The sequence below is a fragment of the Strigops habroptila genome, chromosome 11 (assembly GCF_004027225.2).
Source record: "Strigops habroptila isolate Jane chromosome 11, bStrHab1.2.pri, whole genome shotgun sequence".
Taxonomy (NCBI): domain Eukaryota; kingdom Metazoa; phylum Chordata; class Aves; order Psittaciformes; family Psittacidae; genus Strigops; species Strigops habroptila.
In genome coordinates, this window is record NC_046360.1 from 37,783,609 (window position 1) to 37,804,951 (window position 21,343).

The 21,343-nt window shown below is 50.7% G+C and overlaps 2 protein-coding genes across 10 annotated transcripts in view; both read right to left on the reverse strand.

Moving 5' to 3' along the window:
• The window catches only part of CHCHD6 (coiled-coil-helix-coiled-coil-helix domain containing 6), a 119,987-nt gene extending 116,224 nt beyond the window's left edge, over window positions 1-3,763 (reverse strand). For all 5 annotated transcript variants that reach the window (XM_030502439.1, XM_030502443.1, XM_030502440.1 and 2 more), the window contains exons 1-4: window positions 3,606-3,763; window positions 2,915-3,047; window positions 1,769-1,838; window positions 829-961 (exon numbers count right to left, since the gene is read on the reverse strand). In XM_030502439.1, coding sequence (XP_030358299.1) covers window positions 829-961; window positions 1,769-1,838; window positions 2,915-3,047; window positions 3,606-3,692 — 423 coding nt within the window. In that variant the 5' untranslated portion in view covers window positions 3,693-3,763. The remainder of the gene's footprint in view (window positions 1-828; window positions 962-1,768; window positions 1,839-2,914; window positions 3,048-3,605) is intronic.
• Window positions 3,764-5,794: 2,031 nt separating this feature from the next.
• Window positions 5,795-21,006, reverse strand: TPRA1 (transmembrane protein adipocyte associated 1). 5 transcript variants are annotated; one of them, XM_030501573.1, is made up of 12 exons: window positions 20,851-21,005; window positions 18,983-19,279; window positions 16,636-16,835; window positions 16,387-16,519; window positions 13,758-13,844; window positions 12,199-12,271; window positions 11,657-11,736; window positions 10,436-10,546; window positions 9,993-10,053; window positions 8,880-8,982; window positions 8,203-8,283; window positions 5,795-7,197 (listed from the first exon to the last, which is right to left on the reverse strand). In XM_030501573.1, the coding sequence occupies exons 2-12, from the start codon at window positions 19,094-19,096 to the stop codon at window positions 6,963-6,965; spliced, it is 1,278 nt and encodes a 425-aa protein (XP_030357433.1). In that variant the 5' UTR covers window positions 19,097-19,279; window positions 20,851-21,005; the 3' UTR covers window positions 5,795-6,962. The 5 variants fall into 5 exon arrangements, with proteins under 5 accessions (XP_030357433.1, XP_030357434.1, XP_030357437.1 ...); XM_030501574.1 differs by lacking the exon at window positions 13,758-13,844; XM_030501577.1 differs by lacking the exon at window positions 18,983-19,279 and having other exon boundaries at window positions 16,636-16,832; window positions 20,851-21,002.
• Window positions 21,007-21,343: the final 337 nt, after the last annotated feature.

The window sequence follows — 21,343 nt, forward strand, 5'->3', positions numbered from 1 at the left end:
CAGGGAGTCAAAAAGCACCAACGGGTCCAAACCCACAAACCAATACATGGGAGGAAATGTCAGGACTGTAAATTCAAGACAACTTCATCAAGGACTGTTAACCGCTGAGGTGAAAATACAGCCTCTTGCTGAAGAAGCCTCCAAGCCCCAGAACAGAAGTTGCAAGGGTAATACAGGTGGGAAATACATATAGAAAAAACATGCTTAAAGGATTCTTCATTTAAATCAAGTGCATGCAACAGATCTGTAGGATGGAAGAACACAATAAAGACCATCATTACTCAAGTCTGTCCTCTCCCTAAACCATCCTTTCAGCATGTACCAGGCAAGGAGAATTAGTCCAGTTCTCTGAATGAAGTTCCAACATTCCAGTCTAAATGGGGGGCAGTTTGCTCTCACTGTGGCAAGCAGAGTCCCACCTCAATGTCACAGCCCAGCACCTCACACCACTACAGGTCAGTAAAGTGGCAGCTCCAGCAAGACTCTGCATTGCTTACAGGCAGAACACCACTGCCACAGTAATGTTAGCACTTAATATAAAGTACTACCATGTGAACATTAAGCACCAGTGACAACCCAGCAGTCACTGCTCATGCCTTTCCCTGCAAGCTTGGCCTTAGCATCACTGCATGACATGCTGCAAGTGTAGCCTGCCAGCTACACTGTAAGCCAAGCATTAAGTGATGAATGGAATGAGGAGGTGATGAGTGTTCCAGCATAAATCAATGTTTCTAAGCTCATCACCCAAGTGACACGTAATGAATCTGCTCAAGCAGAGGTACTTTAGCCTGTCCTGCATGGAAACATAAAGGGGTTTTTGTTACTCACGATCTGGGCTACCCTCTGCCTCTCTTCACGAGCGCTGGCCCTCTCCCGCTGAAGGGCAGCACTGGCTGCCTCCTTCTCTCTTTTGGCCAGCCGGAGCAGCTCCTCCTGGACCAGCGCCTGCTCCTGCTCATACCTGTAGGAGCACCAAAGCAAAGAAGGTGACCAGGAGGCTTCTGGCAACAGGGTCATGGCTTAGCTTGTGTAATGCAAGCCTTGGGAATTCCACATGCAAGCAAACAGAGATCAACGGAGTGCTTCACTGCACTCACTGACTGTCAGGAGTCACCCCATTGCCAGGCAGAACTCCCTTGCTGTGATCTGTGCCCCTTGGCTCTTGTGCTTTCAGTGTGCACCTCTGAGAAGAGTCTGGTGCTGTCTCTCTTTTACTAGTTTAGGAAGTTGAAAACAACAATTAGGTCCCACTTCTTTGCCAGGCTAAATCAATGGAGTTCCCTCAGCCTCTCTTCTCTCGTACCTCTAACTCACCAAGGTCATTAGACACCCAGCCTAGGAAAAGGAGGAGGAACAGAATCAGATACATAAGACGAATCTGATTATTTAGCTATGAACTGGATTAAACCAATTACCATAATTGGGATTCCAAAATCTCTACAGATTTCATTTGTCCCAGAAAAGGCAGCTGTGCTCAAGTTTATGCAGTGCACATCCCACACAAGTTTTCTGTAGTTACCAACTCATAACACTGCTCCTCCCTGTTTCTCCAACCACCACCCAGTTGCCCCCAGCTCCCCTGACTGCTCCTTTTGGCTAACGGATGGCTTCCCTAAAAAAAACCTGTGTTCCATGGCCCTTAACTGAAAAAGGCTTCAAAGGAGATTCACTGGCATTAAAACACACAGTCATTGTGCTTGGACTGAAGCAAAACAGAGAGAGAGCAAAAGGAGTTTAACTACTGTTGTTTTCCAGAACTTCACCTCACCTCCTGTGCAGTTCCTGCTTCGCAGCAGAAGCATTCTGACCAGAGTCACTTGCCACTGGTGGCTGCGTTCCTAGAAAGGAGGAGAGAAACCTGTGCCAACGGTAGTACAAAACACAGTCCTTCATCACATCATAAATGCTTTGATGAGAATTTCATGAGTGTTATCCCATCGAGAGAAAACAACACCACACCTGGAAAAGCCTCCAGAAAATCTAAGTGAATTATGAAACAAAGAGGCACTGACAGCATTGTCTTCAGCAGGCACATTGAACAAGGCATGCTGGACAAGCTTCTAAGTAAGGATGTTAACTCCTCAAACCCTGGTTTATCTTAAACATAAGTATGGGTTCAGACCTACTTCCCATTTCCTTCCTCTAGCTCTAATAAGTCTTCCCCTTAACCTCCTGCTTTCCTCGTGATTACAAGAGATCCCACAAGTGGGGATGAGGTTATTTGATGGAGTTCAGGCCATCCATAAGGCTGAACCCACTTTCAGGATAACAGCAAACAAAGCTATAAAAGCCAAGTCCTGGTTCCCTAACTTCAGGTTAGTCTGGATGCCTTAAACAAACCCCCATCGATAACATATCAACACAGTGTATTTGAGAGCCAAGAGAAAAGACAAGTTCAGAAACCAAGTTCTCATCACCCACTTGGCAAGCTGTGCTTAGACAGCCCGTCCTTCCCTGTGAGCTTCTTTCCAAGGAACAAAAAGCTGCATTTCCCCCACCCATCCACAACACACTCCTGGGCATGCAAAGCAGACGAGGCAGCTTGCCAGAAATTAAAGATTAAATACAGAAGTTCTGCCTTGCTTATTGCAGGGACTGTAGCGACAGGACAAGGGGTGATGGGTTTAAACAGAAACGGGAAGTTCGACTTGGATCTAAGGCAGAAGCTCTTCCCTGTGAGGGTGCTGAGGTGCTGGCACAGGGTGCCCAGAGAAGCTGTGGCTGCCCCATCCCTGGCAGTGTTCAAGGCCAGGTTGGACACAGGGGCTTGGAGCAACCTGCTCTAGTGGAAGGTGTCCCTGCCCGTGGCAGGGGGTTGGAGCTGGAGAAGCTTTAAGGTCCCTCCCAACAATCCCAATCTGGGATTCTATAAAACCTAGGAACAGTCACAAAGTGACGCAGGGTCCGACAGTACCTGCAGGAGATTTGGGTTTCTCTTCTGCTGGTGGCGAGGGCTGAGCTGTGCCACCGGACGCACGGGGCGGTCTCTGGATGTCCCTCTTATTTTGAGGGGATTCCTTCATTCTGTTCACTACATCTTCAGAGAGCTGAAACATACGCGCGCGGGAACGAAATGAACCAGCTCCGCTCAAAGCGTGTCTATTTCACCACCAAACCCACCCCTGCTTTGGTTTCCACGCTCCTCCTTTGCCAGTTACCCCATTTCAACGCCACGCTCCTTCCAACCCACGGAAGGATGGGATGGTGGCTTTCCATTTGTAAAGACCAGAGACACCCCTGATCCTCCCTAATCCCCACAGCCTCTGACATCCCTGCACATCCACCCCGCGCTGCTTTGCCCAGGCTCCTGGTGTCGTTACCAAGGGCAGAGGTGTCTCCTCGTGGATGTCCTCAGAGCCAGGCAGCGCCTTTAGCACCAAGCACAAGGGGCCATTAAGCCGTGAGATGGGTTTGAGAGCAGTTCGGAAGGGGAGATAAAGGGCTGGTGTGTCCCTGGTCACGCACTCAGCCCTTCCCCATCGCTCCCCCCTCATCCCTCGCCTCTCCAACCTCCTCCTCGCTGGTGCCCCCCTCACCACATTCCCCTCCAGGGCCGCCCTCAGCCCAGGTCCCTGCCCTCCATCGCCCGCCCCGGGCCGCCTCACCCTGATGCCCTGCAGCACCCGGACTTGCTGCCGCTCATCCAGCCCGAAGGACACCTTCCTGCTCTGGCTGCTCTCGCTGCCCCCCATCACCGGCAGCGCGGCCCCCCCACACACACCGCGCTGCCGCTGCGACCGGCGCCTCTCCCCTTGCGCACCGTCCAACATAGCCGCGCTCCATTGGCGGCCGGCTGCGGGACGGCCAATAGCGCGGCGCGGTGCTGGCGGCGAGCCGCGGTGCAGGCTGGGGGCTGTAGTCCGCGGCCATGGGAAGCCTCCAGCGGGGAGCTCCGGAGGGGTTCATGGCTAAAGGGCCAAACCTCACCCCGCTTCCCAGCCCGCACCCCCCGCCAGAGCGGCCCCATGGGGCAGCGATGAGTGCCCGCACTGAGCTGGTGCCGTGAGTCCTGGCACACAGCGCCCATTCCAACACCCAGAACAAGCAATAGTCAATTTCAGCTTCCACATCAGCCTCTTCCCAAGCAACAACGATACCCTATAGCAAAGGCTCTGCTGCCAGACACAGCCAGGAACACCAGCACCTACCTACCAGGAGTCAAAGGCTTCACTGACCATTGGTTAGCCCTGCAAGACTATTCTCCACAGTCATCTGCTGCCCTGCAATAGCCAAGAAGGAAATAATCCATCTTTAACAAAAGGACATCATGTTATTCCATTATTATCTGCCATATTTGTTCACAGATTTAAAACACAAACTTTGAAGTTATTTTTTCCTCCATAATCTGGACCATTTGACAAAGAAAGTATGATCATTTATGCCAAACTTAATTTTATTTCTTTATTTTACAAACAAAAATATACATTTATTCTATATTTTCTCTTTTCATCCCCCCCCCCCCAACGCATAACACACTTCTGCTCAAGGACCATTCTGAAGATGGCCAAAAGAATTTTATATATATATATATATATATACACACACAAAAATACAACAGGAAGGTCAGTCCGTGAGCTAGTGCAGAAGCTCCTCAGCAGCAGAACACGGGATGCTCCAGAGATACCCGAGTCCTGCCTGCGGAGGACAGGATGGACGCATCGACCACCCGCCCGGGTGATCCCTCAGCACTGAATCCAGCTGCCGAAAGGTGAATTCATAACCTGCTCTTCCCACCACCACGGAGGGCAGGATGTCCTCTCAGGGTGCTGAGTCAGCAGAACCTCCTTGGCATGGAAAAGCAGTTGCTCCTTTATTTCTCAGCTGCTTTAAGGCCTTCAGAGCTCTTGGCTGTGCCGAAGGCCCATCAGTTCCAGGGGAGCTCTGCAGGTTCCTAACAGCAGCTCGGGCTCAGTGCTGAGCAGCAGCAGGACAACCCCGGCACCGTGTCACCCATCCATGGCAAAGCGAGCGAGCGCGGCTCAGGCCGATTCACAGCAAGTGACAACAGGAGGAACACAGACACTTCTCTAACGCAGCAAGGGCTGACTCGGCCAGTTGCTTGTGCAGCCCTTACATAGTCATTGCATGGAGGGGAAACGTGAAAGGCTGTGCACCTACAAGAGACAACCCAGCTCGCACAAACTGAAGCCTTTTATCCTCAAAAGTAAAGGAACATAGTAAGGGGGTGATTGTTTTCAAGGTGCCAGTGCTACTTACAGGCCTGCAGGGCAAAGTCCACAGGCAGGACAGAGGCTGCACTGCTCATCAACAAAAACAGATAAGCAAAGGGCCTGCATAGTTTTAGCAACCGATATGGACTTCGTGTTCGTGCCCAAGCTTTCCTTCCCTATAGTAGGAACACCAGGTAGCGAATGCTTTCCTCTGCCTGCTCGCAACCCAAACTAACACCTCCACGCTGCACCCTGCATGGTGATACCGCAGAAACTCTAACCTCAGTGTTCTGCAGGAACAGCAGCGAGTTGGGCAAGAGATTCACACAGTCCCAAACATTTCTAATCCCCTCTTTCTACCATCTCTAATGGAAGGTTGCTATTGCTTAGAGCAGATCTCCACCTACCTGGAGGACTCAGGTAGGAAAGCACCCCGGAGCTAGAGGAATACACCTCTTCACCCTTGGAGAGCACAGTACATCCCAGAAACCAGCCTGATGCAGCTTTCAGCTGGAACAGTCCCTGGATTGGAACACCGTGTCTTGAAACTGTGTGCCAGGCAGCTCAGACAACAGTAGTCCCTTTTCCAGCATGGAAGAGGTTATAAGAAGTTCCAGATAGTATTTAAATGAACCACACTCCACATGCACATAAGTATTTTCAACATATCAAGCCATACAACCTATCGGACAAGCAGAAGTCTGGGGATCTGAACTGCAACACAAGAGAAGGAGAAACATCATCTCCCACTTGCCTCCCAGCTTAGCACATCTATGGTGTTCGAGTTTCCAGTCACTAACACCGACAGCTTGGACTCATCATGGGCTCTGCTCTGCCTCAAGCACCTAAACATCTCTGGAGCCTTCATCTGCAGAGTCAGCTTCCTCCTCCACAGCACTCTGCAGGGCGCTGCCAGAGCCCTGAAGCAGGGCACAGATGGGAAATGCACCGACCTCACAGGTTTTAGTCTTGAAACTCGGCCCTGATTCAGTGTTGTTTCTCAGGTTTTCCTGTGAGCTCAGCTGCACACTACTGCAGCCTCCACAGACCAGTTCACAGCTCATTCAGCTCAGCTAGACAGCAGCCGTCTGTCCTTCTGCCTCTCTACTGCTCAACCACTTCACACCATGCCGCCAGTTACCAGCCCCACAGAACGCTCCCAGGGCACAAAGAACAGCTCCATCCTCCTCATACCTCTCTTCTTGCCACTCAGAACACTCCTTTTAACCCCTAGCAACTGCAGTTCATGATTTCCATCAGTACTGGCTGAAAGCAGAGGTGAGCCCAGCTGAGCAGCTTCCCTCCTCAGACACTATCCCCACCGTAGCATCATAACCAGACCCAGGCAACCACGTTGCTTGAAACAGCCCAGGAAGACCATCTTTGGTTCCAAGCACCAAACTCTTTCTACATATGTACAATACAGCAGTGAAATCAACACCCTCATCCCTAAAACACCATTCCCCAGACACGTGCTTTCAGTCATTGAAAAGGAATAGGTGCCAGTCAGGCCTTGTCTTCTGAGTCACATTCACATCTGGAACACGGAGGATCAGGAAGGTTCAGTGTTTATAGGTTTATGAACACAACTGTTCTACATTGTTCTCAAGTAGCGACAGTCAATGTTCTTTCCAGCAGGATTTGGGCTGCCAGCTTAGTTCCACAATAGGTTTTGGAAATCCTAAGGAAGAGAGGAAAGCCATGGCAGATAGCCAAGGACAGGTTTCCAATGGACATCCTAACAGCTGTGGTATGAGGGGGTCAGGAAGGAGAGGGACGAGGCGGCCCTGCTCAGGCGTTGATGGCTTTCCAGCGGTCACTGTCTATGCTGTTGACGCTGCCCACGTGGTAGGGCAGCGAGGCCATGTCATCCATGTAGGCTGCGGTGTCGATCTGAGTGCTCGAGTAGAAGCCAGAATCCAGCCCTTCCTTCTTGGCAACAGCGTAAGGGTGGGGAAGGTGCACGTCCACGTCCTCAGGTTCATCCACCTGACACTTGTAGGAGAAGAGGATCTTCGGTTCAGACCTGGAGTGATAAAGATTTAAAACATTTGCTTAAGCAATGTAGTATCACAGCCACTTATCCTTAACTGACAGTCAGCAGCACTAAGAAATTGTGTATTCAGACCCTAAAAGCCTCTTCACACCAGCTTTCAGTCCTGAAATACACCTAGCAGTGTATTTCACTGAGCAGAGTAACTGCCATGAAGTGATGCTAAAGGTAACTTTGGATTAAGTCACTCAAGAGAAATAAAACTGGCAGAATCCCAACTCCAGTGTGGGAAAGGTGCTCTCAGCTTTGGGAGCTCTGAATTACTGACGCCAACAGAACAGGAGCCCACCCCAAATTCCATCCGTGTGCATCAGGAAAACCAAAACACAAACACTGGTGGACCTGCAGTTTCCATCTCAAACTCCAGACACTGTTCCCTTCTGATGTCAAAAGGCATCAGAGGCACGTTTGGGTATTTTAGGAGTACTTCATGTTCTTAGTTATTGTAAAGCCTGCTGTTTCTTGCTTATGGACAACAAAAGCTACACTAAACCACTCGGGGTTTCCCACCAAGCTGCAGTTCCTCGAGTGGCCACACGGCGGCAGCCCCGGCCCAGGAATCACGCTCCCGAGTGCTTTAACTGGTAACTCTTGGGCTCATTGCAGAGGATTCCTCAACCAAAGAGCTACCAAACCCGCAGAGCCCTTCTACAAACCCAACCCAAAACCCACCCCAAAGGACATTTAACCTTCCGGGACTCAGTCTCTCACTATACATGTAGTTAACTTCAGTTTGTGCTAAACAGGGTGCAGACACTGAAGAAGTGTTTGAGAGGAATATAGCACCAGCTCTGTTTTGCATATAAAGGAGTCTTCGATAGAAGCAAACAGCCCTGGGTCAGACAAGAAAAGCTTCAAGGCCAGAAATTCCAAACTGGCATTCCAGTCACTGCCTTTGTTCTACACAGGGGGAGAACTTGAGAGCAAAACAACAAACGGCAATATATCCCCTCCGAACCCCTGTTCCTGGCTACTCACCCAAAGAAGCCTTTCAGGAATGCCACGTAGATGAGAGGTGCAAAGAAGCTGAAGTAAAGGAACGTGGTAGCATCAACACAGCTGTCAACGGCAAAAGGGAACATGAAGGAATTTAGCACTCAAGCACAATACAGCTGGGTAACAGCAGCCACATCCCCCCAGAGCATCCAAGTAGAGGACAAAGAAAGTCTTGTGCTAAACAACTTCAGACGGATGCAGAGGATCAGACGAGATCAACACAACATTTGTCATTGCTCCGAGACACTTGGAGGGAACCATGCCGAGACCCACGGTCTGACCAAGAGCACAGTCTCAGTGCTCCCAGTTCTGACCCTCCGAAGTGACAGTGACTCCTGCAGAGCCACGCTCCGGGTTTGAACAAGGGTGTCCCCAAGCTATTTCTAGCAAACAGGCCATTTCCTCCCTTATTACCTATGAAACACCAGCCAAAGGCAGGCGTCAGTGGATTCAAACTATGACTCTCACCACTTCAAAACCATGCAGCTCCACACACCTTCCTCACCACTCTGGGGGTTTTTTGGCACAAAAAGACAACCAACAGCTTTACCCCTTCTTAGCAGCACAGCACAGGTTTGTTTTCCTGAGAGGCAGCACTGAAGGACACTCAAACACAAGCTGAGAAGCCAGGCTGCAGAGCTGCTCCCCAGCCTACGTACCACAGTCCTTCTATGATATCCACACAGAGGAGGGCACTGCCCAGGCCCTGCACCAGGTTCAGCAGCGCCAGGATTCCAGCATAGACATAAAAGCTCTTCCTGGCTGTGGGAAAACATGGACACAGATGAAGAAACTCAGCCTCATAAGCCCAGGGCAAATCTGTTGATGGAGACAGCACGCGCAACGGAAGGGTCTCACCACTTATCTAAGAACTCCTGAAGAATTAAGAGTGCATCTTCCTGCCCCATGCTGGCAAGATTGATGGAGGTATAGCAGATTAAACCATACCCTCCTGCATGTATACACACACCAGATGGGTTTTGAAAACACATGGTCACGGCAACACATGCAAAGGTGTTCCAGGCAAGCATCTGGAACCAGTGTCAGTCACATAACTGAACACCAGAAAAGCCAAAAACCCAGAGCTGAAGGAGAAGCTGTGCCCTTCCACTGCACAGCACCCACAAAGCTGCTCAGGAGACCTGGACAGGAGCAAATCAGGCCCAGGACCAGCTGCTCGTGGTGTGTGCCACATATTCCCCTCCCTCAGGGTACCACACACAGATCCCAACACTACTTAGAGAGAACAGCCCAATGCAAACATCTGAGTAACAGCTTCTCCCCCTAGCCAAGGGCTGCAGATCCTCTGCAACAAAGAGAAATCAGAGAAGCTTCTTAATAAAGCAAATGCCCAGGTGAAAATTACTAAGCAGCTCCAATGAGCCTTCCTTCCCCTGGGGATGAGCGAGATGTACACTTGAACTTCACACACAGTTCAAAGGACGCTGTTATTAAGAAGCCATTTCTCCCAGCTCTCTGCAGATGATGTATCTACATTACATCTGTATCATCAGCTGAGCAGCACATCTTGTTTTCTTTATGTAATTGTTTAGCTACTGAAGTAGCAAAGTAATTGCTCTTCCTCTGCTCTCCAAAGGGCACAACGTACTGTTTTTCCAGGGATAACTTAGCAGTCCTTTGCCATGTATCTGTACCCCAAGACAGTGGGATATATCTGCAGTGCAACCACATACAGGAACATCTTATTCCCACCCATGTTTTATCCTGGCACTGTCTCCATCTATCCTATGGAACACACCACAGCCACTTACAGGGCAAGGAAATCCGGTCTTTCAGAGGAGTCTTTGGAAGAATCACCACCAAGGAATAGACCTGTTGAGACAAAGAGCCAACTGTTCCACTGCTGCCGGGCAGCTGAACTCAGCAATCTTCGCAGGGATGGTGGAAGGTGGCACATACACTCTAGATGAGGCAGGACAGAGGCATACACCCCTGATACTAAACCCAGTGAAGGTCCCACACAGCACAAAAAGGCTGGTCGCTGAGAAACAAGGAGTGAAGAACATGAGTTCAGCTGGAATTCAGCTGCCAACACACCTTTTCTGCTTCAGCTTCCCTGCCCTGGGAGAAGCATCGGTGCTGCACTGCATCAGGCAGGAGGGGGACCAGGCCACCTTATACGCAAATCCCTCCTTGCCCCATTTAGAACATATAAAGAAGCTATCAGAGAGCTTAACTCATGCCCAGTACTCACCAGAAAGAAGAAACAGGAGCTGGCAAGCCAGAAGTGTCTCCCTCCGTGGCCATAGATGTTGAAGTCCTCTGCTGAGAGGTGGGCATCAGGGTACAGGATTTCCAGGGTGCCCTAGGAGTGAAGCGGCACCACATGATTCTGCTGTAGGCAGCACCCTCACTACAGGGGCTGTCTGGCCAAGGGAGAAGTTCAGACAAGAGCTGTCCCCGCCACCCAAGACCCAGCTATTGCCCTGCTTAGAGCAAGTTAAGCTCACGCAGGAAGAGAGAAAGAAACTGAAGACAAGAAGTGAGGGGGGAAAAAAAGTGTGAGGAATCTGCATCTGAGGGAAACCAGCATTGATGGCACTCCAGAACAGAGACTGAATGGACAGGGGATGCAAGCAGCTGTTTGACACAGAGTTCCATTTCCATCTCTGAAGTAGGCCTTTTCTGCTGAAACATCCAGAATCTAAAAGCTCCCACATGAAAGTCTCATTCACTTGAATTCCTCAAAGAATGGCATGAACAGAAGCTACCATACAGACAGTGGAGAGGGAAAAGTGCCTGTAAGCACTACTGAACTCAGATATAGCTCCAACACTTGATATTCCTGAGGCTTCTCAGCTTTGTCATGTGGTAATGATCAGCTCACTGCCTCCATAAACAGGAGCCTGGTCAAAGAACAAAGATCTGTGTGTTCTCCTGGTGCTGCCCCAAGCACAGAGACACAGGGCTGACCACTTACACACCGAGGAGGAGAATAAACCCAGACACACGCCGCATTGTTCAGAGATGGAGACGCAGCTGATGAACTGAGCTCACGAGCCAGCTGCCAGCCTGAAGGGCAGCAAGAGCTCTCAGCTCCCAAATGCCAGGAGACAAGAGGCTCTTTGCACTGCCCTTGCCTGGCAAGCACCTCAGGTGTCTCCATACAGTTATCCTGGCACTAGAGCTGGAGTCAGAACCTGTGGCTCAGGTGTGAAAACCTCCCACTCCTGTTCCAAGATTCACTGAATCCATCTAAACCTCATCTCAGTTCTTCACCTTGGCTGAGTCACTGATGCCATAAAGGAGATACAGTCTGGGGAATGCCCTGGGGATCCTCACACACTGCCACAAGCATCCGGTCTTCCCACAAAACCTCATCTCAAGATCAAAGCTGCCACTCTGAAGACAGGAATCCCACAGGTAACTGCCTAACCCCAAGCAAAGTCTAACTCTCCTGCTCCAATGTACCCACCTGGGTGACAGAATAAGCCAGGGACAGCACTGTAGTGATTGCCAGAACACGTTTCACACTCGACTTGCTCTCCAGGTGACCTGGAATTAAGCAATACAGGAGTGACTCAGGATGTGATCCCAGCCCTGGTCAAAATCAGTCCCCTCCAAAAGCAATACAGGAAAACATTTGTATTTCCAGAGGCCTCCCAGGGAAGGTTAAAGCTCCCTGAACCACTAGGACCACCAAAGGAAGCACCTTAAATAAAATGGGGTTGAAGCAAAGATCAGACTGTTGATCTTTACATAAATCATCTTCCCCTAAGCTGTACGCTCCATCACATGCATGCAGGACAAGCAAAGCACAAGCCCTGAAATCACACAAGCCATAGATCTGTAAATATAATCAGGCTTTCCACCATTTATCACTAACTCCCCGATGTGTCTTGTGTCTTTATCCAAGACCTCCTTCCATTTACAGGATCAGCATCTCCCAACCTCACAGATGCAGACAGAAAGGGAAGAGGAAACACCCAAAGCACTCCAAAACCTCCTGACACTCACCAAAGGCAAGACCTAGAATCACCACACTCAGTTCAATCGCCAGAAGGAAGAACCTTGTGATCTCCCACAGGATCTGAGGGATAACAGAAACCAAACAAGCATGATTAGATGGAGCCGGGGCTGGAAGTTAATACAGCAAAACCCCACTCTCTGCTCCAGGGGATGGCAGGCTCCGAATGGAGCAAATAGCATGCCTACAGAGAGATGAGGTGGCCGTGGTTTGCCACACTTGAGGACCTGTCACTTGTCCTTGCATGTGTTCTGGCTGCTCTGCTCCCAAGGAGCTCAAACCCAAGACCACCTCAGAAGTATAATATTGAGCAGAGCCAGCTCTTACAGCAGCAGACCCTGCAGTACAGTGTGACTGAACCAAGTCAGTATTCTGCACTCCTCCAAAGCTTCTGGTCCCTAAATTGAAGTATATTCAACTCTAAAGCTCTCCCACTTCCAGCTTGTCATTCCCATGTTTTATTTGGTAAGTAAGAAACCAGCAGGTGAGGCAGCTTTCCAGGTAGTCATGCAATAAATCAGTGCTAAACCTGGAACAAGAACCCAGATTCTGGCTTATTAATGCTTTTCCTCTGAACACTGAATGGCACCTCTTGAAGATACACAATATTTTAAGAGGTATTTGAGGAGACACTTCTGATCTCAGTAAATACACAGTGTGTGTGTATATGTATGAGAGAGAAAACCAACCAAACATAATAGACATGACAGAACGTGTGTTTACAGGAAAACCTGACAGAGTCTGTGCCTTACTGCAGGACTCCCAGCAAGGTGCACTCAGCAGCACCACCAGAGCTGGAGGAAAGCACTTCCCACCTCTCCTCCATTATTCAAGTCCTGGACCTCCATCTATTCAACAGAGCTGAATGAAAATGCTGCCAACATCATCCAGCTGCTCACACCAAGCAGTACATTACAGTGCTCTGTCAGGTAACAGGAAAGGGAAAACCAGAACCACCACATCGATCCCCGGGAATAAAGCCAGAAGACCTGGACTCTGTGGCTCTTCTTCCTTTAACAGCTCGAGAACTACAGAGCTCTTTGTTTTAGCTAATATTCTGCTAGAAGTCAAGTGAGTACAGAGGAACAGCACGTACAAGGCTATTTCCTGTTTGCTGAGGGTTCACCCTGTGCTCAGGGTGCTACAAGGACATTCAGATAGCAGTTTCAAAAGGGAATTTGGGTTTATTTGCTTCCCATACAAAAGAATTAAATCTTTTCCATAGAGCCACTCAAATACTGGAGGAGTAGCAAAGGACACGTCTTGCCTGTCTGAATGTTTAGCTCGTGCAAAGCAGAGTCATTCCAGCCCTGCAACAGGAAAGTTGTGCTGCCACTATTTGTGTACCTATTTTAGGGAGTCCATTGTTTTACAGCCCTGGATGTTGTGATTGTTCAGATCCAGCTATCACAACAGGATTCCATGGTACACACAGCTGAGAACTGCAAAAAACCACATTCCTCTCGCATGCACATAAAGGGAAGCTGTAGCAGATTGCTGTGATCAGAGCTGCACAAAGCACAGCCTCTAAAATCAGTGCTGCACCTACCTTATCAGCAACTGTGGCAGCATCAGAGGCACTCACAGTCATGGAGACAACAGCACGGGCAATGCCAACTAGAGCCACCACAAATACCTACACAGAAAGATACCAAAAGTGAGCTCCCATCAAAGGGCACATATGCAGTAGTGACCAGAAGCCCCTTTGGAACAGCATTTCCAGGCCAGCTTTCCAGCCTGGTAACATGTACTAAACATATCCTGTAGCAAGTTAATTTGGCAAAGAAGATGCCTCAGGCCTGTTAGATGGAGGAGCACCGGCTTGGAGTTTAGGAAGGAACAAATCTCCTCAATGTCAGGTTAAAGAGCTCTGAAGGTCTCATCCACTCCTTACAACAGCACCTTTACAGGCAAGCAGCCTTCCCTTCATTACCCTTCAGTTCACCGGGGCAGGGGAGGAGATAAACCAGCCAAAACCCACATCCCTCCAAATCACAAGATCAAGTGCTTGGTATGACTGAATAAACCAGTCACATCAGATAACAGAAGCCGCTCGACACCAAGCACCACACTTCAGATCTGCGATAAAGCTAAAAGCTGTGGTTCACTCACTCACCACTGCCAGTGCTCAGGAATGCAGAGTTAAACATCACCTGCAGCCACCAGCTTCAATCCATCTCACCCTGCCGCTCGGTGCAGGGACACCCAACTCAGCTCAGGCACCATTTAAGCATGACAGCATGGGGCTCAGCCAGGCTAATTTACCAACCCCTGTGCTGTCACAGCCACACGATGCAATTAAGAGCTCAGTTGGATGTATCTACCCTCTGCTGTGCAGAAGGAGTTTTCCAGATCAAACTCTCCGAGTTACAAGCTAATTCTAATGATGGGGGTATGAGGCAGCTGAATCTATCAAAGAACGAAGAGTCTAAGCTGATTCTAAGGTGGCTGGAGAATGGAAATGACCAACAAGTCACCTACAGGTGACTATTTCCTCATTAGAGGAAGAAAGGTGCAAATGGCATGAAAGAAGAATACTACAACACTCTCTTCTGGGGTGGAAAACTCTGGGACAAAACACAGATAAAAAAGGAAGGGTCCCTCAATGTAATCGTGTTGTAGAATAGCAACAACTCATGGGAGGGGAAAACACACCCTTCTAGCTTCCTCTCTAAGTAGGTGCTCTTCCCGATCTATTACCCTTGCTTTAATCACTGACTCCACAAGAAAGCATTCCTTTAAGACATGACAAACAGCCATCGGAAAGGAAATCCCCACAGAACACACTTCCACCTCATTTCCCAATAATTCCAGAAGGTCGAACTGAAGAGAGGTGTTTTCCTCTAAGGCTGTGTGCTCGTTTTGGCTGGGACAGAGTTAATTTTCTTCACAGGAGCTGGTATGGGGCTGTGGTTTGGATTTGTGCTGAAAATGGCGTGGATCACACAGGGATGCTGTTGTTATTGCTGAGCCTTACACGGCGTCAAGGCCTTTTCTGCTCCTCACCCAACAGGGAGAGAATAGGGGTCCACAAGGAGTTAGGAGGGGACACAGCCAGGAGAGCTGACCCCAACTGACCCAAGGGATATTCCAGACCATATGACATCCTGCTCAGTATATAAAGCTGGAGGAAGAAGGAAAGGAGGGAAGTTTGGAGTGATAGCGTTGGTCTTCCCAAGTCACCGTTACACATGATGGAGCCCTGCTCTCCTGGGGCCGAGCTGCCGGCTGGGGTTAAACCAGGACAGGCTGTTGCCTCACTTCCTGCTTCTCGCTCTGTTTTGAAACATCAGCAGCATTAAGTCAGTTCACTTGTTACTTCCCTTTGATTTATTAGCTTAATATTGAACAGGGACACTTAAAGCAGTAGATTCTGCAGTACAGTTACAAGTTTCGGTTCCCAAAGCCTTTGGCATCATGTGCGTTACTGCAAGCACAAAGGAAGATTTAACTCCAGACTGGAAATGACTTTGAAAGTCTGGAGCATGCGTGTGCATCCCTGGATATCCAAAACTATCCACAGGTCCAGCACCCTCACTGCAGGCCAGAAAGGGCTAATGAGTCTAATAAGGTTCAGTTGAGTCTATCAGTTCAGACTTGATTTCGATGCTTCTTGGGTTTTGCCACCAGTACGCAGCCCAAAGAAGGATGCCTCCCGACTAACCCAATTCAAACACACCTTTACTTCTACAACCTGTCCCAATCTCACTGAAGAGCACAAGTGCATTTTGCTACACACAGAGACAAGCCAGGATCTCAAAAAGCACCTATGATAGAGCTTCTGAATAGTATTTTTAACAGCTTCACACTAGTTATTCTCCCATGTTTCACTTTTACCGCCTTAGTGAGAAGCTGGTTTTGCGTCACAAGCTACTCAGTGCAAGGAGCAAGGAAAGTGTAAGATACAAACAAAGCAACAAAAGAATAAAAAAGGAAAACAAAAATCACCACAGGAGAACAAAATCCACTCAAATCCAGCAGATATGGGCCCAGAATCTGTGAAAAGCAGAACTCAGACAGTGAAAAAAAAAAGGTATCTGTGTACTTCTTGTAGTCCACCTTCAGCTAAAACCAGATTCTGCCTCTGCAGGAGCTGCTCTGGGCTCTCTCTCCACTAGTCCCTGAGTGGTGATAATACCCCCTCACTCCTCAGTTCAAAAGCACGGAGAGGTACTCACTAGTATGTAGAATGTAGTGAAGATTGGGCTGGAAGTGACCCGGATTTTGGCCCTGGCAGAGGGCAGCTTCCAGAGAAGGAACATAAAGAAAAGCACATTGGGCACCAGGAGCAGCAGATCCCAGTAGCGGACTCTGCAAAAAGTAAATAAAACAGGGGGGTTTTTCCTGCTCCGCAGCAGGCAGGAGGGAAGGCACCGGCCCCAGCCCCTTCCCAGGGCCAGCCCATGGTCCCATTTCCTCCTTCTCACCTGGACTTCCCGATGTCCTCATAGAGCAACAACAGGCACTTGTGCGGCACAGTGATGTTGGTGTCGTTGATTGCCTGCGTTGTGGTTGGGGACAAGCTTGTCACATTATCCAGTGCTGTCACCAAGGCAGTTGAATGGGTGATGTTGTCAGACACGGAGAATCTCAGAGGCATCACGGACTGGAACATCCTGCCTTCCTTCTGGTCCAGGTCAAACGCAGCACAAGGCAACCACAGCAGAGACAAAAAGGAACATGGCATCAGTTGAGTCAGAGGTAGAAAACCCATCCCTGCCATTAGGCCCCTGCACAACTGCTTCTTGCTTGTTACAGCAGGTTATCATCATCACAGACACTCTTGCACAATGAAATGCCACCTGCCCTGACTCTGCACACAGCGTTAGGGTGGACAGCACAAACACATTATCCTGTAAGAGAGAGAGAGTAACAAACACCTTCAAAATAGCATCACACCATGTTGGAATAAATTGTGTGATTTTTTTGAGCTTTGGCAGATTCATAGGAAAAAGAAATCAAGACTCAGCAGCACTACATGGCATCATCAGATGAGACTGAAACCTTCCTGTACCACAGCATTCGTTATCATTCTAGCTCCAAGATCAGGAAGTTACAGTCAATGACTTCATTTCAGCTATTGCAAAGAAAAATACGAAGGCCCCTACCCAAAACCTGTTGCTTTTAGGTCCCTTCCAACGCAGCCTGTGATTCTCCAGCTTCTTTACATCCACCAGTCTCAGCTGCACTGCCCTTCTCAGCACAGAGCAGCACGAGCACTGATAACTCACAAGCCCGGAACCAGACACAGTCCTATCTAATGGGCTTCTGAAGGTCAAACCCTCAGGCAGCAGAGCGCTTTGGTCAGAATCAGAAGAGGCATGGCCCTCAGTTCCTGTGCCTGCCCTACTTTGAACCTCTCCTGCCCCTCGGGAAGATAAGACAGAAGTTCCCGTGATGAAACCTCTCTGTACGGCCTTCCCTGAGAGAAGAGTCATGTCTTTTCCACCATCTGTCCATCCCCGAGGCATTGAACTACTGCAATATTAACTGGCCCTCCAGAAGTTAAAGGGAAGCTCTGCTCTGCCATCCATAAAACTCCATGTGCTCCATGCCCATGCTGGTGGCTTTGGCACAAACCCCACCAGCAGCAGTTTATCCTCTGTTGTTTCTATGATAGCCTTGGAAGTGGACTATGGCACAGAGCACATTAGATCAGGATTCAGTGTACAGTAGAGATCTGACCTGATTCTCCTTATTGAGCTCCTGATCCAATGTATCACCTTGTGCAAATCCACTGCTCACCCTAAAGCAGCAACCTCACCATTAAGGCACTTGACTGGCTACAAGCTGAACACCAGCACAAGGTCCTATAACCCCCCCAGCATTCCCTAAAGAGGTGGTCACAGACACATAAATAATCTCCATCAGCTGGCATGCTAAAGGGGCACATCGCCAGGGAGAGCACTCCGTGTGCTACAGTCAATCCAGGATGTGTCTCGGAACAACTCTCCCTGCTTGACTTCACCCCCGGCAGGACGCAGCAGCCCCCATGACAGCACTCCGAAGGCATTTCCCTGCGAGGTGCCGGCTGAGTCACAGGTTGGAAGGACTCAGCACTGCCCTGTGTCAGCCGTGGAGCTTTCAGAGCTCAGGAGCACTTTGCCCACAGGCTGCTGGACACTGTCAGCCACAGGATCTCCCTCCTCTGCAGAGGCTGAGACTCTTCCTGGGTCTTCTGAGGGCCAAGGGATCATCCCACCTCAGCCAACAGACGCTCCTTTGGCTCATCCATACTGACAGACACTCACTGAGCTGGGATTCTTCTTTTGTGACAGTCATATGCTGTGCTGCACAAGAGATGTCACATTAAACACACACAGACTTGGAAAGATCAATTGTGCCAAAAAATCCTAATAGAAGTTCCAGCAGGCAACCGTGACATTCCAGACTTATCTCCAGAAGTGTCCTCCCTTCCTTCCAGCTTCTCACTTTGAATTGACACTGTTGAGAGTGATTTTCTGTTAGTAACTTAAAAAGACCTCACAGAGCATGGGCAGAGCATCAGCAACTGCAAACTATCACACCTCCAAATAGCTCTTCCTGAGCAAAGAATTCCATCTGCCTGCCAGACTGAAAAAACCTTGAGGATAAAGCTGTGAGAATTACATGGGAATAACATCATCCTTTATAAAAGGAACAAACAGGCTCCACTCTTCCCCCAGAAGCCACCACTATCACACAGCACCAGCGAGCTGCTGATAAGGAGAGCTGGCCACACGTAACAGAGCTCCAGTCACAAGGTTCCAAAGGGCAAAGCAGAATCAGGCTTACCTCCACCAGGCTGCTCGCTACAGCTGGGTGCTGGTGTCCTGCTCTTCCTCCCAAGACAGAGCACACAGAACACCACAGAACATCCAGTGTGATCAGATAGGGCAGCAGAGCCATCAGCCAGACAGCACGATGCCCATGCTGTCCAACAGCTAAGCCCTACAGCAAGGATGTGAGGAACTGTCCCGTTCCTGAGGAAATCACCAGCAAAATCCCTCAGCAACAAGAGCAGGAACTGATGGGAAGGATCCGGGAAGGCTTCGTCACCCGCAGCAGCACCTCGCTGGCCACAGCCTTGCCCTGCCTAGCCCAAAATAAACCCGGTCAGCTGAGCACAGCCCAGACATCACCCACCTCACTGTGCACTGCAGCCAGCCCAGCCTGCAGGGGTCAAACCACCCGCAGCCACATGAGAGGAAACCACTGCCACAGTCCTGGTCGCTCTCTTTCTCTCCTAGTGGGCGGCTATACTCACCATACATCAGATTCACACCATGGTTTGTGTTGAAGGGACCTTAAAGCTCCTCCAGTTCCAACCCCCTGCCACGGGCAGGGACACCTTCCACTAGAGCAGGTTGCTCCAAGCCCCTGTGTCCAACCTGGCCTTGAACACTGCCAGGGATGGGGCAGCCACAGCTTCTCTGGGCACCCTGTGCCAGCGCCTCAGCACCCTCACAGGGAAGAGCTTCTGCCTCAGAGCTCATCTCAATCTCCCCTCTGGCAGGTTAAAGCCATTCCCCTTGGCCTGTCCCTACAGGCCCTTGTCCAAAGCCCCTCTCCAGGTTTCCTGGAGCCCCTTTAGGCACTGGAGCTGACCTGTGGTTGCTGTGTCCCAGCTGCACCTTTAGGAATGTGACCACCTCACACCACGGGGATGTTGTTTCTTGGTTCACTGCACTGTAATTGTACCGGAGCTCAGTGAAGTTCAGGGCTCACACCACTGGCAACTCTGTGCTCTCAAAGCCCAACCACATGAAGGCGAGTTACACACTGCCAGGCTTTCCATTAAAAAATACAAGTTTTATTCCTTTCTGACGACAGTATCAGAAAATCCTGCAAGCACAGACCATACCAGGGGTAAGACTGCTCCTTAAAACACTGATTTTGTGCAAGGGAAGTCTGCACTGACCAGACCCTTGCTTAAATACAACTGTTACTTCAATAACTTAAACACTTAGAAATCAAAACAAGACACAACAACAACAACACCTTTTTAAGCCTCACTGTTTGTCACAACAATTACATTTTGCATTTCACCCTCAGCACTCACAACACAGGGGGGGCTTCTCCCATCACAGCCCTCCCAAACTTCATTCTCACATCCCATTTCGAACTCAAACAGAAAGTACCTGCAACGCTGAACCCAACCAGAACCAAACCCCAGAAGCAGAGGCAGGGACAACAACCCAAAACCACCGGACAGAGCGCCCCAATTCGCGGGTCTCAGCCAGGAACGAGCACCCTGAGGGGATTGCGGGCTCGGTTGTGGTTTTGTTTTCCGGAGTAGGCGGCAGCGGAAGCCGAGCACCAGCACAGGGTCACTGACCGCCCGCCGGCGAGGGCGCCCCGCCGGGCTCTGTGTCCAACGCACCGGAGAGCCGGGAAAAGCCCCCGGGAACCTCCGGAGAGAGCGGTGCCTGCGGGCGCCGCTACCGCGGGAGGGCTCCCGCCTGCCTCGAAGCCGCGCTCGGGGCCGAGCCGCCCGCACAGCGCAGACCGCAGCGAGCTCCGCGGGCGGGCTCCGGGGACCCGCTTCCCCGCGCAGGGCCGGGCCCGCGGCCCGGCCGCGCTGTCGGGACAGACCCCCCGTAACCGGGGCCGCGGCGCCCCGCCGCCCCTCGCCCGCTCCCGTACCCCGGCCGCGCTCGTACCCGCCACGGGCCCCGCCGGCCGCAGCGCTCAGTCGCGGGGCCGCAGCGCCGCCATACCAGGCCCCGGCCCCGCAGCTCCCCGCAGCCAGGGAGCGTCGCTGAAGAGCGGCTGAGGCAGCGCGCCGCACGGGCAGCGCGGAGCGACCGCCCCTGTTCGGCCGGCTCCGACAGCGCTATTGAGAGAGGATCCCTGATGGGGGTGACCGCTGGGCCAATCCGGAGCCTGAGCGCGGAGACGCGCTGCTAAAGAGGGCCAATGAAATAGCGCCGTGAGCCAATGGGAAGGCGCGGGAGGCGGGACCTGAGGGGCGGGCCCGCCGCGCCTTAAAGGTGCCGGTGCCCGAACGGCCGCCGCGGGACGGGGCGGGCTCCCCCGAACCCCCAAACACCCGAACCCCCCCTCCCGCCTCTGCTGCGCGAGTGTGAATCCCGGTGAAGCTGCTCCAGGCGGGTGTCCCGCGGCTCCGTGGCTGGGGCAGCCACGAGGACGTAG